General features: G+C 42.7%; 2 protein-coding genes across 12 annotated transcripts in view; one reads left to right on the top strand and one right to left on the bottom strand.

Annotated features, from left to right (window-relative positions):
* ANKRD6 (ankyrin repeat domain 6) overlaps positions 1–5,456 on the top strand; it is a 61,976-nt gene extending 56,520 nt beyond the window's left edge. For all 11 annotated transcript variants that reach the window (XM_019967365.2, XM_070796077.1, XM_019967361.2 and 8 more), the window contains 3 exons: positions 922–1,035; positions 1,907–2,033; positions 3,555–5,456. In XM_019967365.2, coding sequence (XP_019822924.1) covers positions 922–1,035; positions 1,907–2,033; positions 3,555–4,132 — 819 coding nt within the window. In that variant the 3' untranslated portion in view covers positions 4,133–5,456. The remainder of the gene's footprint in view (positions 1–921; positions 1,036–1,906; positions 2,034–3,554) is intronic.
* A 4,380-nt stretch (positions 5,457–9,836) lies between these two features.
* On the bottom strand, positions 9,837–12,163 carry LYRM2 (LYR motif containing 2). The gene is made up of 3 exons (XM_019967353.2): positions 12,009–12,163; positions 11,404–11,544; positions 9,837–10,721 (listed from the first exon to the last, which is right to left on the bottom strand). The coding sequence occupies exons 1-3, from the start codon at positions 12,051–12,053 to the stop codon at positions 10,641–10,643; spliced, it is 267 nt and encodes an 88-aa protein (XP_019822912.2). The 5' UTR covers positions 12,054–12,163; the 3' UTR covers positions 9,837–10,640.
* Positions 12,164–13,450: the final 1,287 nt, after the last annotated feature.

The following is a 13,450-nucleotide window of genomic DNA, read 5'->3' as shown; positions in this document are numbered from 1 at the left end:
TGCTACACGAAAGCTCTTGAGTGATCAAGCCTGGTCCCTGGTCCTGAAGCTAAATCTTCTTCTTCAGAAATCACGAATCTGACATTGTTCACCATAAGCTATCACTCCCTGAAGTGATCCCTTTGAACTCCGTCCACTCCCTGCTTCACAGGTGCTGTGACTACTTTCAGTGAAGGATCTGTTCACTGGGAATGCTGGAGGAAAGCTCTGACTGTTCAGCTGTTTTCATTTCTTCTCGGGCAGCCACTAACATTTAAAAAGGGGAAGGGGGTTTAAAAAAAACATTTTTAAAACGGGAGTTGGACCTAGAGGAGTGGGATGGGAAGGGAGGTGGGAGGGGACATGGGTAAACCTTTGGCTGATCCATGCTGATGTTTGGTAGAAACCAACACAATATTGTAAAGCAATTATCCTTCAATTAAAAATAAATAAAATTTAAAAAAATTAAAAAAATATTTTTTTATTTCTTTAAATTTAAATTCTTTAAAAAATTATTAAAAAAAATTTTTTTTAAAAAGAGGAATTGGGATAGCTCTATACTCCTTGAAATAGTTTTTCCTTGTAATTATAGTCTTGGAAATAATTTTCAAAGGCCCGTACAAATTTTCTTTTACTGACATGGAATATATTGGCTCAAATTGTATATTTACTATGTATTTATAGTCTCTGGACCCACTCAGGATTTTAAATGAGAAAAAGAAAGCAGCATTGGCTTACACAGAAACATACTCAGGAATTCTGAAAACTTAGAGTTCCATGAGGGCCACACGAAAAGAATAGGGTGAGGAGTGGGATGTGCTTGCCTTCTGTCTGGCCCCTGCTTGGTACCCCTAAGCCCCTTACTCATCTCAGGAGTGAAGACATCAGGGCCCATCCTTAGATCATCTCAGTCACAACATCCCCTTTGCCCATTGAATCTAGATGCGGGTTCTGGACAAGCTGATGGTGGAGCGACTCTCAGCAGAGAGAACGGAGTGCCTGAACCGCCTGCAGCAGCACTCGGACTCGGAGAAGCACGAGGGAGAGAAACGGCAGGTGAAAACCAGCATCTGTCTGTCCTGTCCACACTTCTCCCTGAGGCAAGGGACTCAGACCTATCACTGAAAATCCCCAGATCCTCTAAAAGTGTTTGCATGACAGAGCGTGTCATTTTTATAACCTGAAGGTAGGAAAGAGCCTGGAGTTCGATTCCTGTTTGTGGCTGAATATGCTGGTAGGAGGCGGAGGCTGAGCAGTTTGTAGAAGGTGCTGGGGAAAAGGTGGGCTCCGCCCAGGGTCAGTGCTGTGTACTGTGCTTCTGCTGGGCTGTGACTCTGTTGTCGCACAAAACTTGGTTCCTGCCCTCAGAATGTGTGGACCACCCAGGACGGCAGACACGAAATGAGTTCCTGTGAGTGTGAGTTTGTGCCCCTAAGCAGCCAGACCTGCTTTAGGTGTTTGTATGTGCTGTGTGCTCGGTCATGTCTGACTCTGCGACCCCATGGACTAGCTCGCCAAACTCCTCTGTCCATGGGATTTTCCAGGCAAGAATCCTGGAGTGGGTTGCCCTTTCCTCCTCCAGGGTATCTTCCCAACCCAGGGATGGAGCCTGAGTCTCTTGGGTCTCCTACATTGGCAGGCATATTCTTTACCGCTGCACCACCTGGGTGTTTGCTTTTAAGATGCCTCTAAGTCACTTAATGAAGATAATAGTTAGCTATCAGCTTGAGTGCTAGGTGAATCCCAGGCTTTGGGGGGCCCACAGAGAAGGCTGTGTGGCCTGTGGGAGGCAGGTAGCCCACAACTTTGGGACTTCTCTAGATAATAGCCTATCATAATTGAAAAGTCCATTCTTGAGGCTTTAGTTCATAAGCTGTGTATCAAAGTCTCCTGATGATTTGTGGACTAACTTGTGGGATTTTTTTAGATGTCCTTGGTGGATGAATTAAAAACCTGGTGCATGTTAAAGATTCAGAATCTGGAGCTGAAGCTTTCTGGAGATTCTAGGGCCTCCAGGACTAAATCCACACCGTCCACTTGCGAGTCCTCCACAGGTAACCAGCATGTAGAGAGAGCCCCTCCATCCAAAGGTGATGAAACCCCAGGTCGAGCTCTCTTCTTACATCTGAAGACAGCCCGTGTGATAGGGCTGCATGAAACACCAGATTGTAGCATGAACTCTGTAGGGGCCAGGACCATGCTGTTGCTATTTAATAATAAAGTACTCTTATTTAAGTGTTCAAAACTTTGTTGAATGAAGGAATAAAAGAATCGCTGATCAGTGATAGCAGTGCAGTACTAATAGCGTGAAAGTAGACACCCAAAGATTAAGGTGAGAAGGGGACCTGTCTGTTTGGCAGGGCACTCGCCCTCGCACCTCTTTCCCTTTCTCGTCCTTGATCAGCCTTCTACCTTTGGCCTGCTCTGCATGGGTGCTAAGTTGCTTTGGTCATGTTCAACTCTTTTCGACCCTGTGAACTGTAGCCTGCCAGGCTTCTCTGTCCAGGGGATTCTCCAGGCAAGAATACTGGAGTGGGTTGCCATGCCCTCCTCCAGGGGATCTTCCCAACCCATATTGAACCCACATCTCTTTACATCTCCTGTACAGCCTCGTTAAACCACAGATCATGTATCGAAGCTGCCCCAGGTGCTGGATAAGAGATGCTTTTAGCAGAGTACCACTAGGTTAGCTCAGTGGTTATACTCAATGATGATCATTTGAGGATATGCACAGCCTTAGTAATTAGACCTTCATGGGGGATTTTGATGTGTTGTGTATTTCATATTACCATGGACCATTTCTGTATCTTTGTGCCTTAATGGTGGGGAAAATCCTGGGCAAGTTTTTCATGCTGGGACTAGTTATGGAACTTGTCACAGAGCTCTGGGTAGGGGGATTAGGGCCACTTCTCCACATTGGGTCAAGGAACTTGTAACTGGGGCTCTGGTGTGGGAAAGGCCCAGAAATTAGAGACTTACTCTCATCAGTAAGGGTGCTTACTCTCATCAGTAAGTGCCCAGCTCTGCTTTAGGACATACAGTGAGATGTAGCATCCTTAACTATCAGGAAGTGGTACCCAGAGCCCTCTCATGTAGACTGTTGTTGTTCTTTAGTCACCTAGTCATGTCTGACTCTTTGTGACCCCACGGACTGTAGCCCACCAGGCTCCTCTGTCCACGGGATTTCCCAGACGAGAATACTGGAGTGGGTTGCCTTTTCCTTCTTCAGGGGATCTTCCTGACCCAAGAATGAACTGGTGTCTCTTGCATTGGCAGGCAGATTCTTTACCACTCAGCCACTTGGGAATTCGTGTAGATTGAGACAGGTTATAGGAAGGGCCAGCAACATTTTGGCTTAGATGCCATGAGTGGGTCTAACACAGTACCCCTGAAAGCCCTGACAAGCCAACATCATAATCCAGGGAGAAGCAGAAGGAAAGGATGGGAGAAGCTGCACAGGCGGGTGGTGATTGAGAGGATGGTGGCTTACAGGATTCCCAAGACTCTCAAATGCCAGCCCAAGTGACTGTATGAACACAGATTCACTCTGACTCTTGTTTTCCTTCCAAAACCAGGTGTGGATCAGTCAGTGGTGACTGCAGGCCCAGTAGCAGCCTCGGACAGTTCCCCCCAGGTGGTCAGGCCCAAGGAAAAGGCCCTCAGCTCCACCGCCACCCACAGACTCCAGCAGCAGGAGCTGTCTTCCTCGGACTGTACGGGCTCCCGACTGAGGAACGTCAAGGTCCAGACAGCCTCGCTCCCCTTGAAAGAGACAGCCAGATGCGATCCACAGGCTGGGCCTTGTGTTGACAGAGGCACCCAGACCAAAAAGTCTGGGAAAAGTGGGCAGACGAGGCACCGAGGCCAGCAGCCAGCAGTCAGCACTGCCGGCGGGCAGCCCCTGCCTTCAGCAGCAGGCGGCGAGCAGACCGCCCCTCACGTTCGAGACACCTCCCAAGCGCTGGAGCTCACCCAGTATTTCTTTGAGGCTGTTTCCACCCAGATGGAAAAGTGGTATGAAAGGAAGATTGAAGAAGCACGAAGCCAAGCCAGTCAGAAAGCCCAGCAAGACAAGGCCACGCTGGAGGAACACATTAAAAGTTTAGAGGAGGAACTTGCTAAACTAAGGACTAAGGTACAGAAGGAAAACTAGGGCCCGCAGTGAAAGACAGGGAAGCCTGGTGCACTGCAGTCCATGGAGCTGCGAAGAGTCGCACACGACCGAGCGACTGAACAAATGAAAAAACAAATGGCCTGAGAAAGGATCCTTGAGGATCTCCTGTCCTGCAGCTGCAGAAGGGCGATGTCCAAGGTGTCGGTTATTGTGCATATAGCAGAACTTGCCTTTAAAAAAAACAAAACACTAATTTCTAAAATGTGCCAGACACACGTTTCCTACACCCTGAAGTTATGAAGACTTCAACAATTAGACTGAAACCAGGGGAGGTGTGCTTGGTTTCAGGTTTCATTATAGACTCAAAACCTCAGCCCAAGTTCATCTGAAGTTCAAAAGCTCAAATTAAAGAGCCATGCTAAGAAACTGAAGGATGTATAAGCCTAAACCCTAATGTTCCCAATATGAAATAATGTAAATGAAAAGCAAGAAAAAATATTCATCCTTGTGAACTCGAATCAAGCAGTCCTTCATAGCAACACAGCTGCTGTGCCTGGACAGAGTGTCTCTCTGAAGGGCTGTAATAGACATGCTGAGGAATGTCAAGATCCAGACAGCCTCGCTCCCGCAAGTTCATAATTCTCAAGATGCTGACATTTTAACCAGGGGAAAACTCATCAAACAAATTTTGAGGAGAAGGATTTTCATGATGTCACAAGATGCAGTATATCTTAAAATGTTTTGAAAAGTCAGAGTTTATTTAAATAACATGTTAATTGGCATAATAGCACTGAAAATGTTTGTTAATAGTGAACTCAGAAAGGTTCAGATCATTCGATCATGGTGTTTGTATCTTTCAGCCAAAATATAGAAATACTACAATCAATCATAGTGATTTTCAAGTGGATTAATGGAAAAAAATTCCCATAACAGTTACCTGAAATTTTTATAATCTAATTCCCAGCCAAATTATCTTAGAGCACCTTCCTGAATTTGAGCTTATTGGTCTACATTTTATAAATACAGTATTTCATTTTGAATTGAGTTCTGTCATTGAGGAACCTCAAAAGCTTCCCACTGCTTTGTAGTGACTATGTCAAGGTAAATAATTCAATAAATTGACTTAGATTCTCCAGCATCATGGAGCCCTAGATTTTTACTCTGCTCTGTGGGCTGTACAAAGTTGAAAAGTAACAGTATATTGAAACTCTGAATTATCTTTCAAGCTTCTTGTCCTTTGGAATGTGGCATTGTATTCATCTCCTCAAAATTCCATATGTGCATAGAAACTTCAATTCTATTTCTATAAACACAGGAACCAAGTACTGTTGTCTGTAATTTTGAATAAAGTTTTGCTCTTTGAGCCAAAGAGAAAAATGTGACTTCTTGACATGGGAACACCCAGAGAAACAAAGTATGCATTTAGTCCCTGTGTACTCTGCCCCTCAAGCTCAATTGTTTTGGGTTTGTTTTTTTAAATGCAGTCAATGGATCTAGGCGTTCCTAATAAATGTAGATGTATGTCATCGTTCTGAAACCTGGACAAGGAATTAATTTGGTGTTCTTTCAAGTTTATCATCAGGTCTGTGAGCTCATCTTGTTCCTCTACTACTTGGTGGGCAGACGACTTCTCCCGAGACTCTCGTTAGATGGAGAACTGTAGGGGCACTTCTCCCGAGACTCTCGTTAGATGGAGAGCTGTAGGGGCGCTTTGCTCTCTCCGTTTCCGTTTGTTCCCAGTGCAGCATCACAGCACTGTAGGGTCACGTGGTACCTTGAGTTTTCTAAATCTGTTCCCAACGAGGTATCAGTAAACCTTTTCAGAATCCTTTCTCAGGAAACATCAGTCTATTGAGAGCTGCCTGATACTGAAATCCTGAGACGATCCGTAAGTCGTGTTCCAAGTAGAAGTTATTCTCACCCATTCAGAGATCTGTTACCTTGTGAGGTATCCCTGTTGAGAAACGCTGAAACCATTTTAATGCTTTGGTGGTATTTTGATTATATAACTCCTGTCCATCAGAAGCAGGCAGCTTACTGTGAACGGAAAATTCCATCAGAGTCAGGGAAGAGACCAGGGAGAAACATGAAAGGTCAAGTGCACCTAGTAGGGCAGATTGTGTGGATCTTATTTCCCACAGAAGGGAAAGCCAGTGGAGGCCAGGAAACCGAACAGGGTCAGCCGGCTCCTAACTCAGAGATCACAGCGGCTCAAGACAAATGCAGGAGTGTTTTCAACGACTGTGTTTGGTCTGTTTTTGTACCTTAGCATTGTCAAAAACTCAACTAAGGCTCCCACGTGTGTTTTTTCTTTTTTCCCTTGTGCTATTGGCTGAAATGAACAAATGCCACAATAGTGCTTTTCCTAAGAAGCAGAACTATTAACAACTTATGACCAGTCATGTAGGTTGTGTCTCAAACTGAGGCTGGAATTTTCAATAGCTGTGGGAAAAATGATGTAAAATACAGAAAAGATGTACAATACTGCAGTATTTTTTTTAATTGTTAGTGCATTATTGCATTGAGGGTAGTAAATATCTGTGATAAATTGAATATTCTAATTTTACTTTAGACTTTGGGAGCCCAAAATGAAGGGGTGTTTTCATGTTTATACCTTCTTTTTTTCAGTCAAGAGTTGATTCAGTCAAAAGTTGAAGCTTGAGAGGTATGTTATATTCTATTTAATATTTTTATCACCTTGAACTTCTCTCTCTTCCAAGCATTAAATATGGTTTTCAACATTATGGCAAATATCCCGTATTTAAAGAATGAAAGTGAGAATACTTTGTTCAGCCTACATTTTCATTTGTGTGGTTGACCAAATTTTATGGTTCCTGAAGGAGTGCTTTCACCTAGGCACACTTCACCTTGATTTTAAAAGAATGTAATTTAGACTAAATACACTTGCTTTTAAAGGAGAGATCAGGTATACTGCATGAAAACGTAAAAAAATTTTTAAGCCTGCTGTAACATGAAAAGATTTTTCAGTGTAAGCTTAAACAAAATGCTTTCTTTAAACTGTTGACCTTTTGGAAAATACTGAACAAATGAGAAGGGGACAAAACCTCATTGTGTGCAGGCTAAGATAATGTATTTTTTTTTACTAACAAACTGTTTCTAAAAGCTAAATTTCCTATGATATAAAAGCCAATCAATTAAGACTTAAAGGACAAATCAGTTTAAAAAAAAAAAGCCTAATGGCCTTTTAAATATGTTTTACCAATGAGAAATTTATGAAGAGTATTTTTTCAGCCGTCATTTTAAGGAAAAATATTCGTGTACCACTTAGCCAAATGTGACTAAATGTGAACACACTGACTTAAATCCATGACACACAGAAGCAAGACACTGTTCAGCAAAACGCTTTTTTTAACAAACAAAATGGACTGGGTAAAAGTGACTTACTCTTCTCAGGAAACAGAAGTTGTAAATTTCATTTAATCCTTAAGGTATTTCTCAAAAGTCTGATTCAAGGAAGGAAACAGCCTGAGGTGGTTCCCAGTTTGGCACGGAATGACAGCTAGCTTTTGATCCTGTTCGGGCCTTACTCTACATAATCCTTATTTTTTTTTTTCAATGTAGATGTAAGCTGCTTCCTTTTGGTTGTTTTAGTTGAATTTTTCTTACTTTTCTATAAAAGATAATTGAGTTATTTAAGTTTGGCTCTCCGCTGCTCAGCTTAAGTGGAGGAGAGGCGTGATTGCAGTAATACAAATTCCAGGAAATAGGATGTCTTGCCTTCCTCGAACACTGGAAAGTCATCTGTCCCAGCAGACACATCTGCAGCAAGGCCTGTGCCATGCAGTTCAGACTGATAGCACACTGAAATGGGGGAAATGACATAGGAGCAGTCAGAAATATAAATAATAGCCTTAGCCACTTTTCATGTGCTAGAAAGCTTTTGTAGTTAAAAAACTTATAATATAAAAAGACTGATTTATTGTAGTGGTGATGGGTGGTGTAGTCACTAAGTCGTGTCCGACTCTTGCAAACCCATGGACTGTAGCAGACCAGGCTCCTCTGTTCATGGGATTTTCCAGGCAAGAATACTGGAGTGGATTGCCGTTTCTTTCTCCACAGGATCTTCCCAACCGAGGAAACAAACCCAGGTATCCTGCATTGTAGGCAGATTCTTTACCGACTGAGCTATGGGGGAAGCCCTTATTGTAGTTGCTACACATAATGGAACGTTCAAACCTTAAACTTTGGGAACAAAACATTCAAACAATAGTATAGTATCGCTGACTCAACGGGCAGTTACTTGAGCAAACTCCAGGAAACAGTGGACAGAGGAGCAGAGGAGCCTGACGTGATGCAGTCCATGGAGCTGAAAGAGTCAGACGTGACTTAGTGACTGAACAACTAGTTTACAGGGAACACCCAGAAAGTTCATTTGCCTAATCCAAAATAGTGATAAAGCTGATGAATTAAATGTTTCACCAGCAGTTCTCTTTTGGCCAGTTTCGTAGTTCATGACCAAGGTTTGATGTGTGAGAAGAAATTGCTAAATAAATCTTCCTTTAGGCTAAACAACAGACTTATAATTTAGAGGAGATAAAGCTGTAAGTGAACACATAAAGTCAAACTGTTCATTAGAAATGAGGGAAAAGCTTATCCCTGAGAATGATCTTAGCTTTGCAAAGATGCAAATTCAACTTTTCATGTGTTTTATCTACTTAAAACCAAGTCAGGTTTTCTTGGGGAGCCTGTGGTATTTTGATTCTTGCAAATACAAACCACAAATGCTCTAACATCTTCCACATGCACCACTGCTAGGATGAACATCAAAGTCACTGACTGCCACACTTCACAAAGGATGGTTTTTAGCTTCAAGATTTTAGATTAACTAGAGACAGCCTGTATTTGCGTATGTATGTCAATCATGCCACACAGAGAAAAGGGTAAATATTTCTTTTTTTTTTTAGGGTAAATATTTCTAAGTTTGTTCTTTGTTCAGAAACTGTTCACAAATGCTTTTCCTTTTGTTCATCAGATGGCTGGCCTAAAGTACATCTAGATAAAAACTGGCTCAGGCAAGCATTTAAAATGTCCACATTCCCCTGTGGAAGAGTATTCAGAATTGTTTTTTCTTGTGGCCTCTGAAGCTGTGGGACGCGAATGTGGGCCTTGGGATGCAGGTTACTGATACACCACCACAGGTTCACACAGCTTTATCATCCTGCAAAAGTTCTACATCTTTCAGGTGCTGCTCAGATTCTTGGGTTAACTTTTTAGATCTGTTCTGTAGATGAACTGCCAATCCCAGCCTCTTCCGTGAGCTTTCACGTTCACTGAATTAAACATGTGGTTTCTTTCAAGGGTCCTGAAGTCAGCTTTATATCCAGTGTATTCTTTAGACTGGTTTTTCCTGTTACCAGGGCAGAATCTAATGCACTGAGAAGCTTCCTGAATGATTTATTTTACTTTCCACATGGCTGTTAAGGTAACTGTATTTGTTTCATCCAGAAACTGCCTCTTCTTTTTGAAAGGTTCATTAAGTTTCTCTTTCTCCTCTTTCCAACAAAGTTCTAGATTCCCTGTGGTGATCTCTTCAGAGAGTCCTCTGAGTATCAGATATGATACGTCTGAATGACATGCCTCAACAAACCCTGAGGGATAACACGGAAAGACATTCCAAGGAAGCTCCAGACTGTCTCTGAGGTCAGTACACCTCTAGCCCTACACCTCACAGTTTTTAAAAACAGCTTTACTGACTTACACAAAAAAAATCGGGAGGAGGGGGTGCTGGTGGAATGGCTTTATTGAGAGAGAATTTGCATACAGGTAAAATGTACAATTCAATAGATTTTAGTATATTGAGTTGTGCATTCATATAAATGGAATTAGACAATATGTAATCTTTTGTGACTGGCCTCTTAATAATGTTTTCAAGATTCATTCAGGTGTAGCATGTATCAATACTTCATTCCTTTTCGTTTGCTAAATAATATTTTATTGTATGGGTATACCACATTTTACTTAGTCCATAATCAGTTGATAGGCATTTGGATTGTCTACTTTGTGGCTCTTATGAATAATGCTGTTTTACCCTTTGGGCAACTGGACAGTCTGTTTCCAAAGTGGCTGCACAATTTTATAGTCCCACCAGCCATGTATAAGGTTCCAATTTCTCCGTCCTCACAAACATTTGCAGTTACCTCCCTTTTTAATTACAGTCATCCTAGTAGATGTGAATAGCATCTCTTGGTGGTTTTGATTTGCATTTCCCAGATGACTGATTAATGGCATTGAACATCTTTTTATGTGCTATCTGTTGTACTATCTGTTGTATTTTTGCTTCTTACAAAATACTGCTGACACATCCAAAAACATTTTCAAAATACCGGGTGTGTTTTTCTGTGCTAAGACAATTGCTCTGATGCACTTTTCCTGGCTCTCTCTCTGATATGCTATGCTCCATGTTCTGATATTTTGCTCAAGGGTTCTACATATAAACAGTTTCACTTGGCTTTGGGCTGCCCATAATTGAGCCTAAGCTCAACTATACACATGGAGACTTTGAAAACCTTTCAGAACAATGCTGTAGTTAAGATCTGGCCAAAGCAAGTGTTTTTTCTAACTCTTTGAGCTGCATATTGCCTTGAGTAATCATCATCCGGATTGTATCCTGTAGAAGAAAGTGAAATCTGGTCAGTTTTAATTGGTAGAACAAGGTACAGCTCTACCATTTCATCTGTTAAAATTAAGAATTAACACTGAGAACTGGAACTGCTGTACTTTAGGAAAGCCCAGAATTAACAATCAGGGGTATACAATTGTCTGACATGCTTTCATATATCCCAAACATACTTCCCAGACTACCATGCTGTAATATTTATCTTTGTGTGTGTGTGCATACAGGTATTTGGTTTAACAGAAAAGTTGGGTGATGCCACTGTAGAGTGTAGATAGAACAAACACTGTATAATTAAAATACCAGTTAAGTGAAAAATCAGTGACATTGAGAGCAATGATCAAGATAGATCATTTCAGTGACATATTCCAAGACAGCTATTAATTTATTAAAAAAGCTCACTAATCAAGCATCCCAGGTGGCACTAGTGGTAAAGAACCCGCCTGCCAACGCAGGAGACCTAAGAGATGCGGGTTTGACCCCTGGGTTGGGAAGATCCCCTGGAGGAGGGAGGGCATGGCAACCTACACCAGTGTTCTTGCCTGTAGAATCCCATGGACAGAGGAGCCTGGCGGTATTTCAGTAGATATTCCAAGATATCGTATAAACTTAAAAAAAAAAAACGAATCAGTACAAAAGGGTCTGGGTCTTCCCTCACTAGTGATCTTGGTCTCACCTCTTCCGTGGCACTTTTGTTTCTTTTGAATTCTTCTCTTGCCCAGTCCTTCAGGTATTTGCGATCAGAATCATTTGGAACTTGCCGAATTGCCTGCAAAATCCTTCTGTAGAGGAGGAGAACTTGCTGCCTTCTCATGAACTGTACAGGAGAGAAGAAACAGCAATTACAGCTGCACAATTGTCAGTTCAGTGGGTTCTTTTCTCTTTGGTCCTCAATTTTGAAAAGAGGAAAGAAAACCATTTTTCCCCCTAAGAAAACGGCAAGAAATTTACTTGGACTCATTTGTCAAATACAGGATCCCTTAAAGAGTACAAGCGACAGAGGAGTCTTTATAGTGTGTCACCAGGCACTGAGGTACCCACCCGGGCTAGAGATCCAGACCTCAGCCAGCCTCTCGCCTCTGCGACCGGAGAGCAGCCCCGCCCCGCAGCGCCTTCCGTCCTCCAGGGCGCGAAGCCCCGCCCCCCAGCCCGAGCCAATCAGAGTGCGGCGCGCATAGGGGCCTCCTCCTCAGTCGTCCCTCAGACCCACTCTATAGCGGTAGAGAATCGAGCTCAGACCCAGAAAAGCTGCCCTAAGAGGCCCGCGAGAACAGCTGGTACCTGCTTGAGCGTTAGTGTTGCTGGGGGCAAGCGGGAAGTGGCCATGTCGTCCTGACGGCGCGGTTCGCCAAAGCCCCGGCGCGCAGGAGCGGAAGTTGGGGGGGTGACGGGGCGGGGCAAACTCGGTTTCCTCGGAGACGGCCTGCAGCGTGTGCGCCCCCTGAAGAACCAGGCAGTCTATTGGTCGGAACTAAAGCCCGAGACAGTTTCTCCTTTTCTTAGCCTGTTTTCTTATCAGAGAAATGGGATAACAGTTCCTGCGTACTAGATTGTTGTGAAAATGAAATAATGGTGAGGCAGTTAGCACAGTTCTCGACACGTGTTTGTTCTATTAAATGAAAGTTAAGGGTTTTGATGGTGAAGAAAACTATTCCTTTTGAGATTTAGTGTATATAGCTAAAATTACTAAAATTGTAAATGTTAATTTCTGAGTTTGTGTTCTGCTCTTCTCGTTTTTGCCCTGCTCTTTTCTATTGCGTTTTTCCTGGTGCTGTAGTCTTCACGATCGTCATTAGTTACAAGGTTTTAGGTGGTTGTCCCATTGCAGTTTTGAGAACTTTGTATCACTAGTAACGAGGAAACGAATATCCCTACACCTTAAGCTTTTATTTCCCTATACTTGTTTTTATTCTCCCTCGACTGAAGCGACTTAGCAGCAGCAGTACACTCTGTAGGCTCTTGGCGTGTATTAACTGTAAGAGGTTAGGGAATCCCTCCTACTTCCGAATTAAAATACGGCCTTAAATGTTCATAACGGTTCGTTCCCTGAGCATCTCCCCTTGATTTGCTTGCTTGGAATCCTTCCCCTAGTTGTGTACTTCAGTGTGTGTGTGAATCCTTTCCCTAGTTGTGTACTTCACTGTGTGTGTATCCTTCTCCTAGTTGTGTACTTCTGTGTGTGTGTGTGTGTGTGTGTGTACCCGCCTGTTTTTTTCTCATCTCTAAACTGAACTGATCGCATCTGCCAGAGTTGTTACTGTAGTATTGTATATAGTGCACTGAGAACAGAACCTAGCACATGTAAGCACCCTAATGGCTATTACCAGGCATTGTGTGAATGATGTTGATGCCATAACCCACCCTTTTTCAATCCCACGGGCTGTAGGCCACCAGGCTCCTCTGCCCATGTCGTTTCCGCCGCAAGAATACTGGGGTGGGTTGCCATTTGCTCCAGGGGATCTTTTTGACCCAGGGATCAAACCCGAGTCTCCTGCATGCAGGCAAAGCCTGAAAACTTGTCTAATTAGCAATTCATTTTTTTCCCCTTTTAACTATTAGTGAAATATCCCTTGTCACTTTCAGTTACACTTATTTTGTCAATTGTTATGACTTTGGTCCCTTTATGATGACCTAGACTTTAATTTTATATGCAGTTTGCCATATTTAAAAATTTTGATTCTTTTTTTAATAGAGCTTTTAAGTCTCTATACATTGCATTTTCT

Source organism: Bos indicus, chromosome 9 (assembly GCF_029378745.1).
Source record: "Bos indicus isolate NIAB-ARS_2022 breed Sahiwal x Tharparkar chromosome 9, NIAB-ARS_B.indTharparkar_mat_pri_1.0, whole genome shotgun sequence".
Lineage (NCBI taxonomy): Eukaryota > Metazoa > Chordata > Mammalia > Artiodactyla > Bovidae > Bos > Bos indicus.
This window is presented reverse-complemented; position numbering and strand designations above follow the sequence as displayed.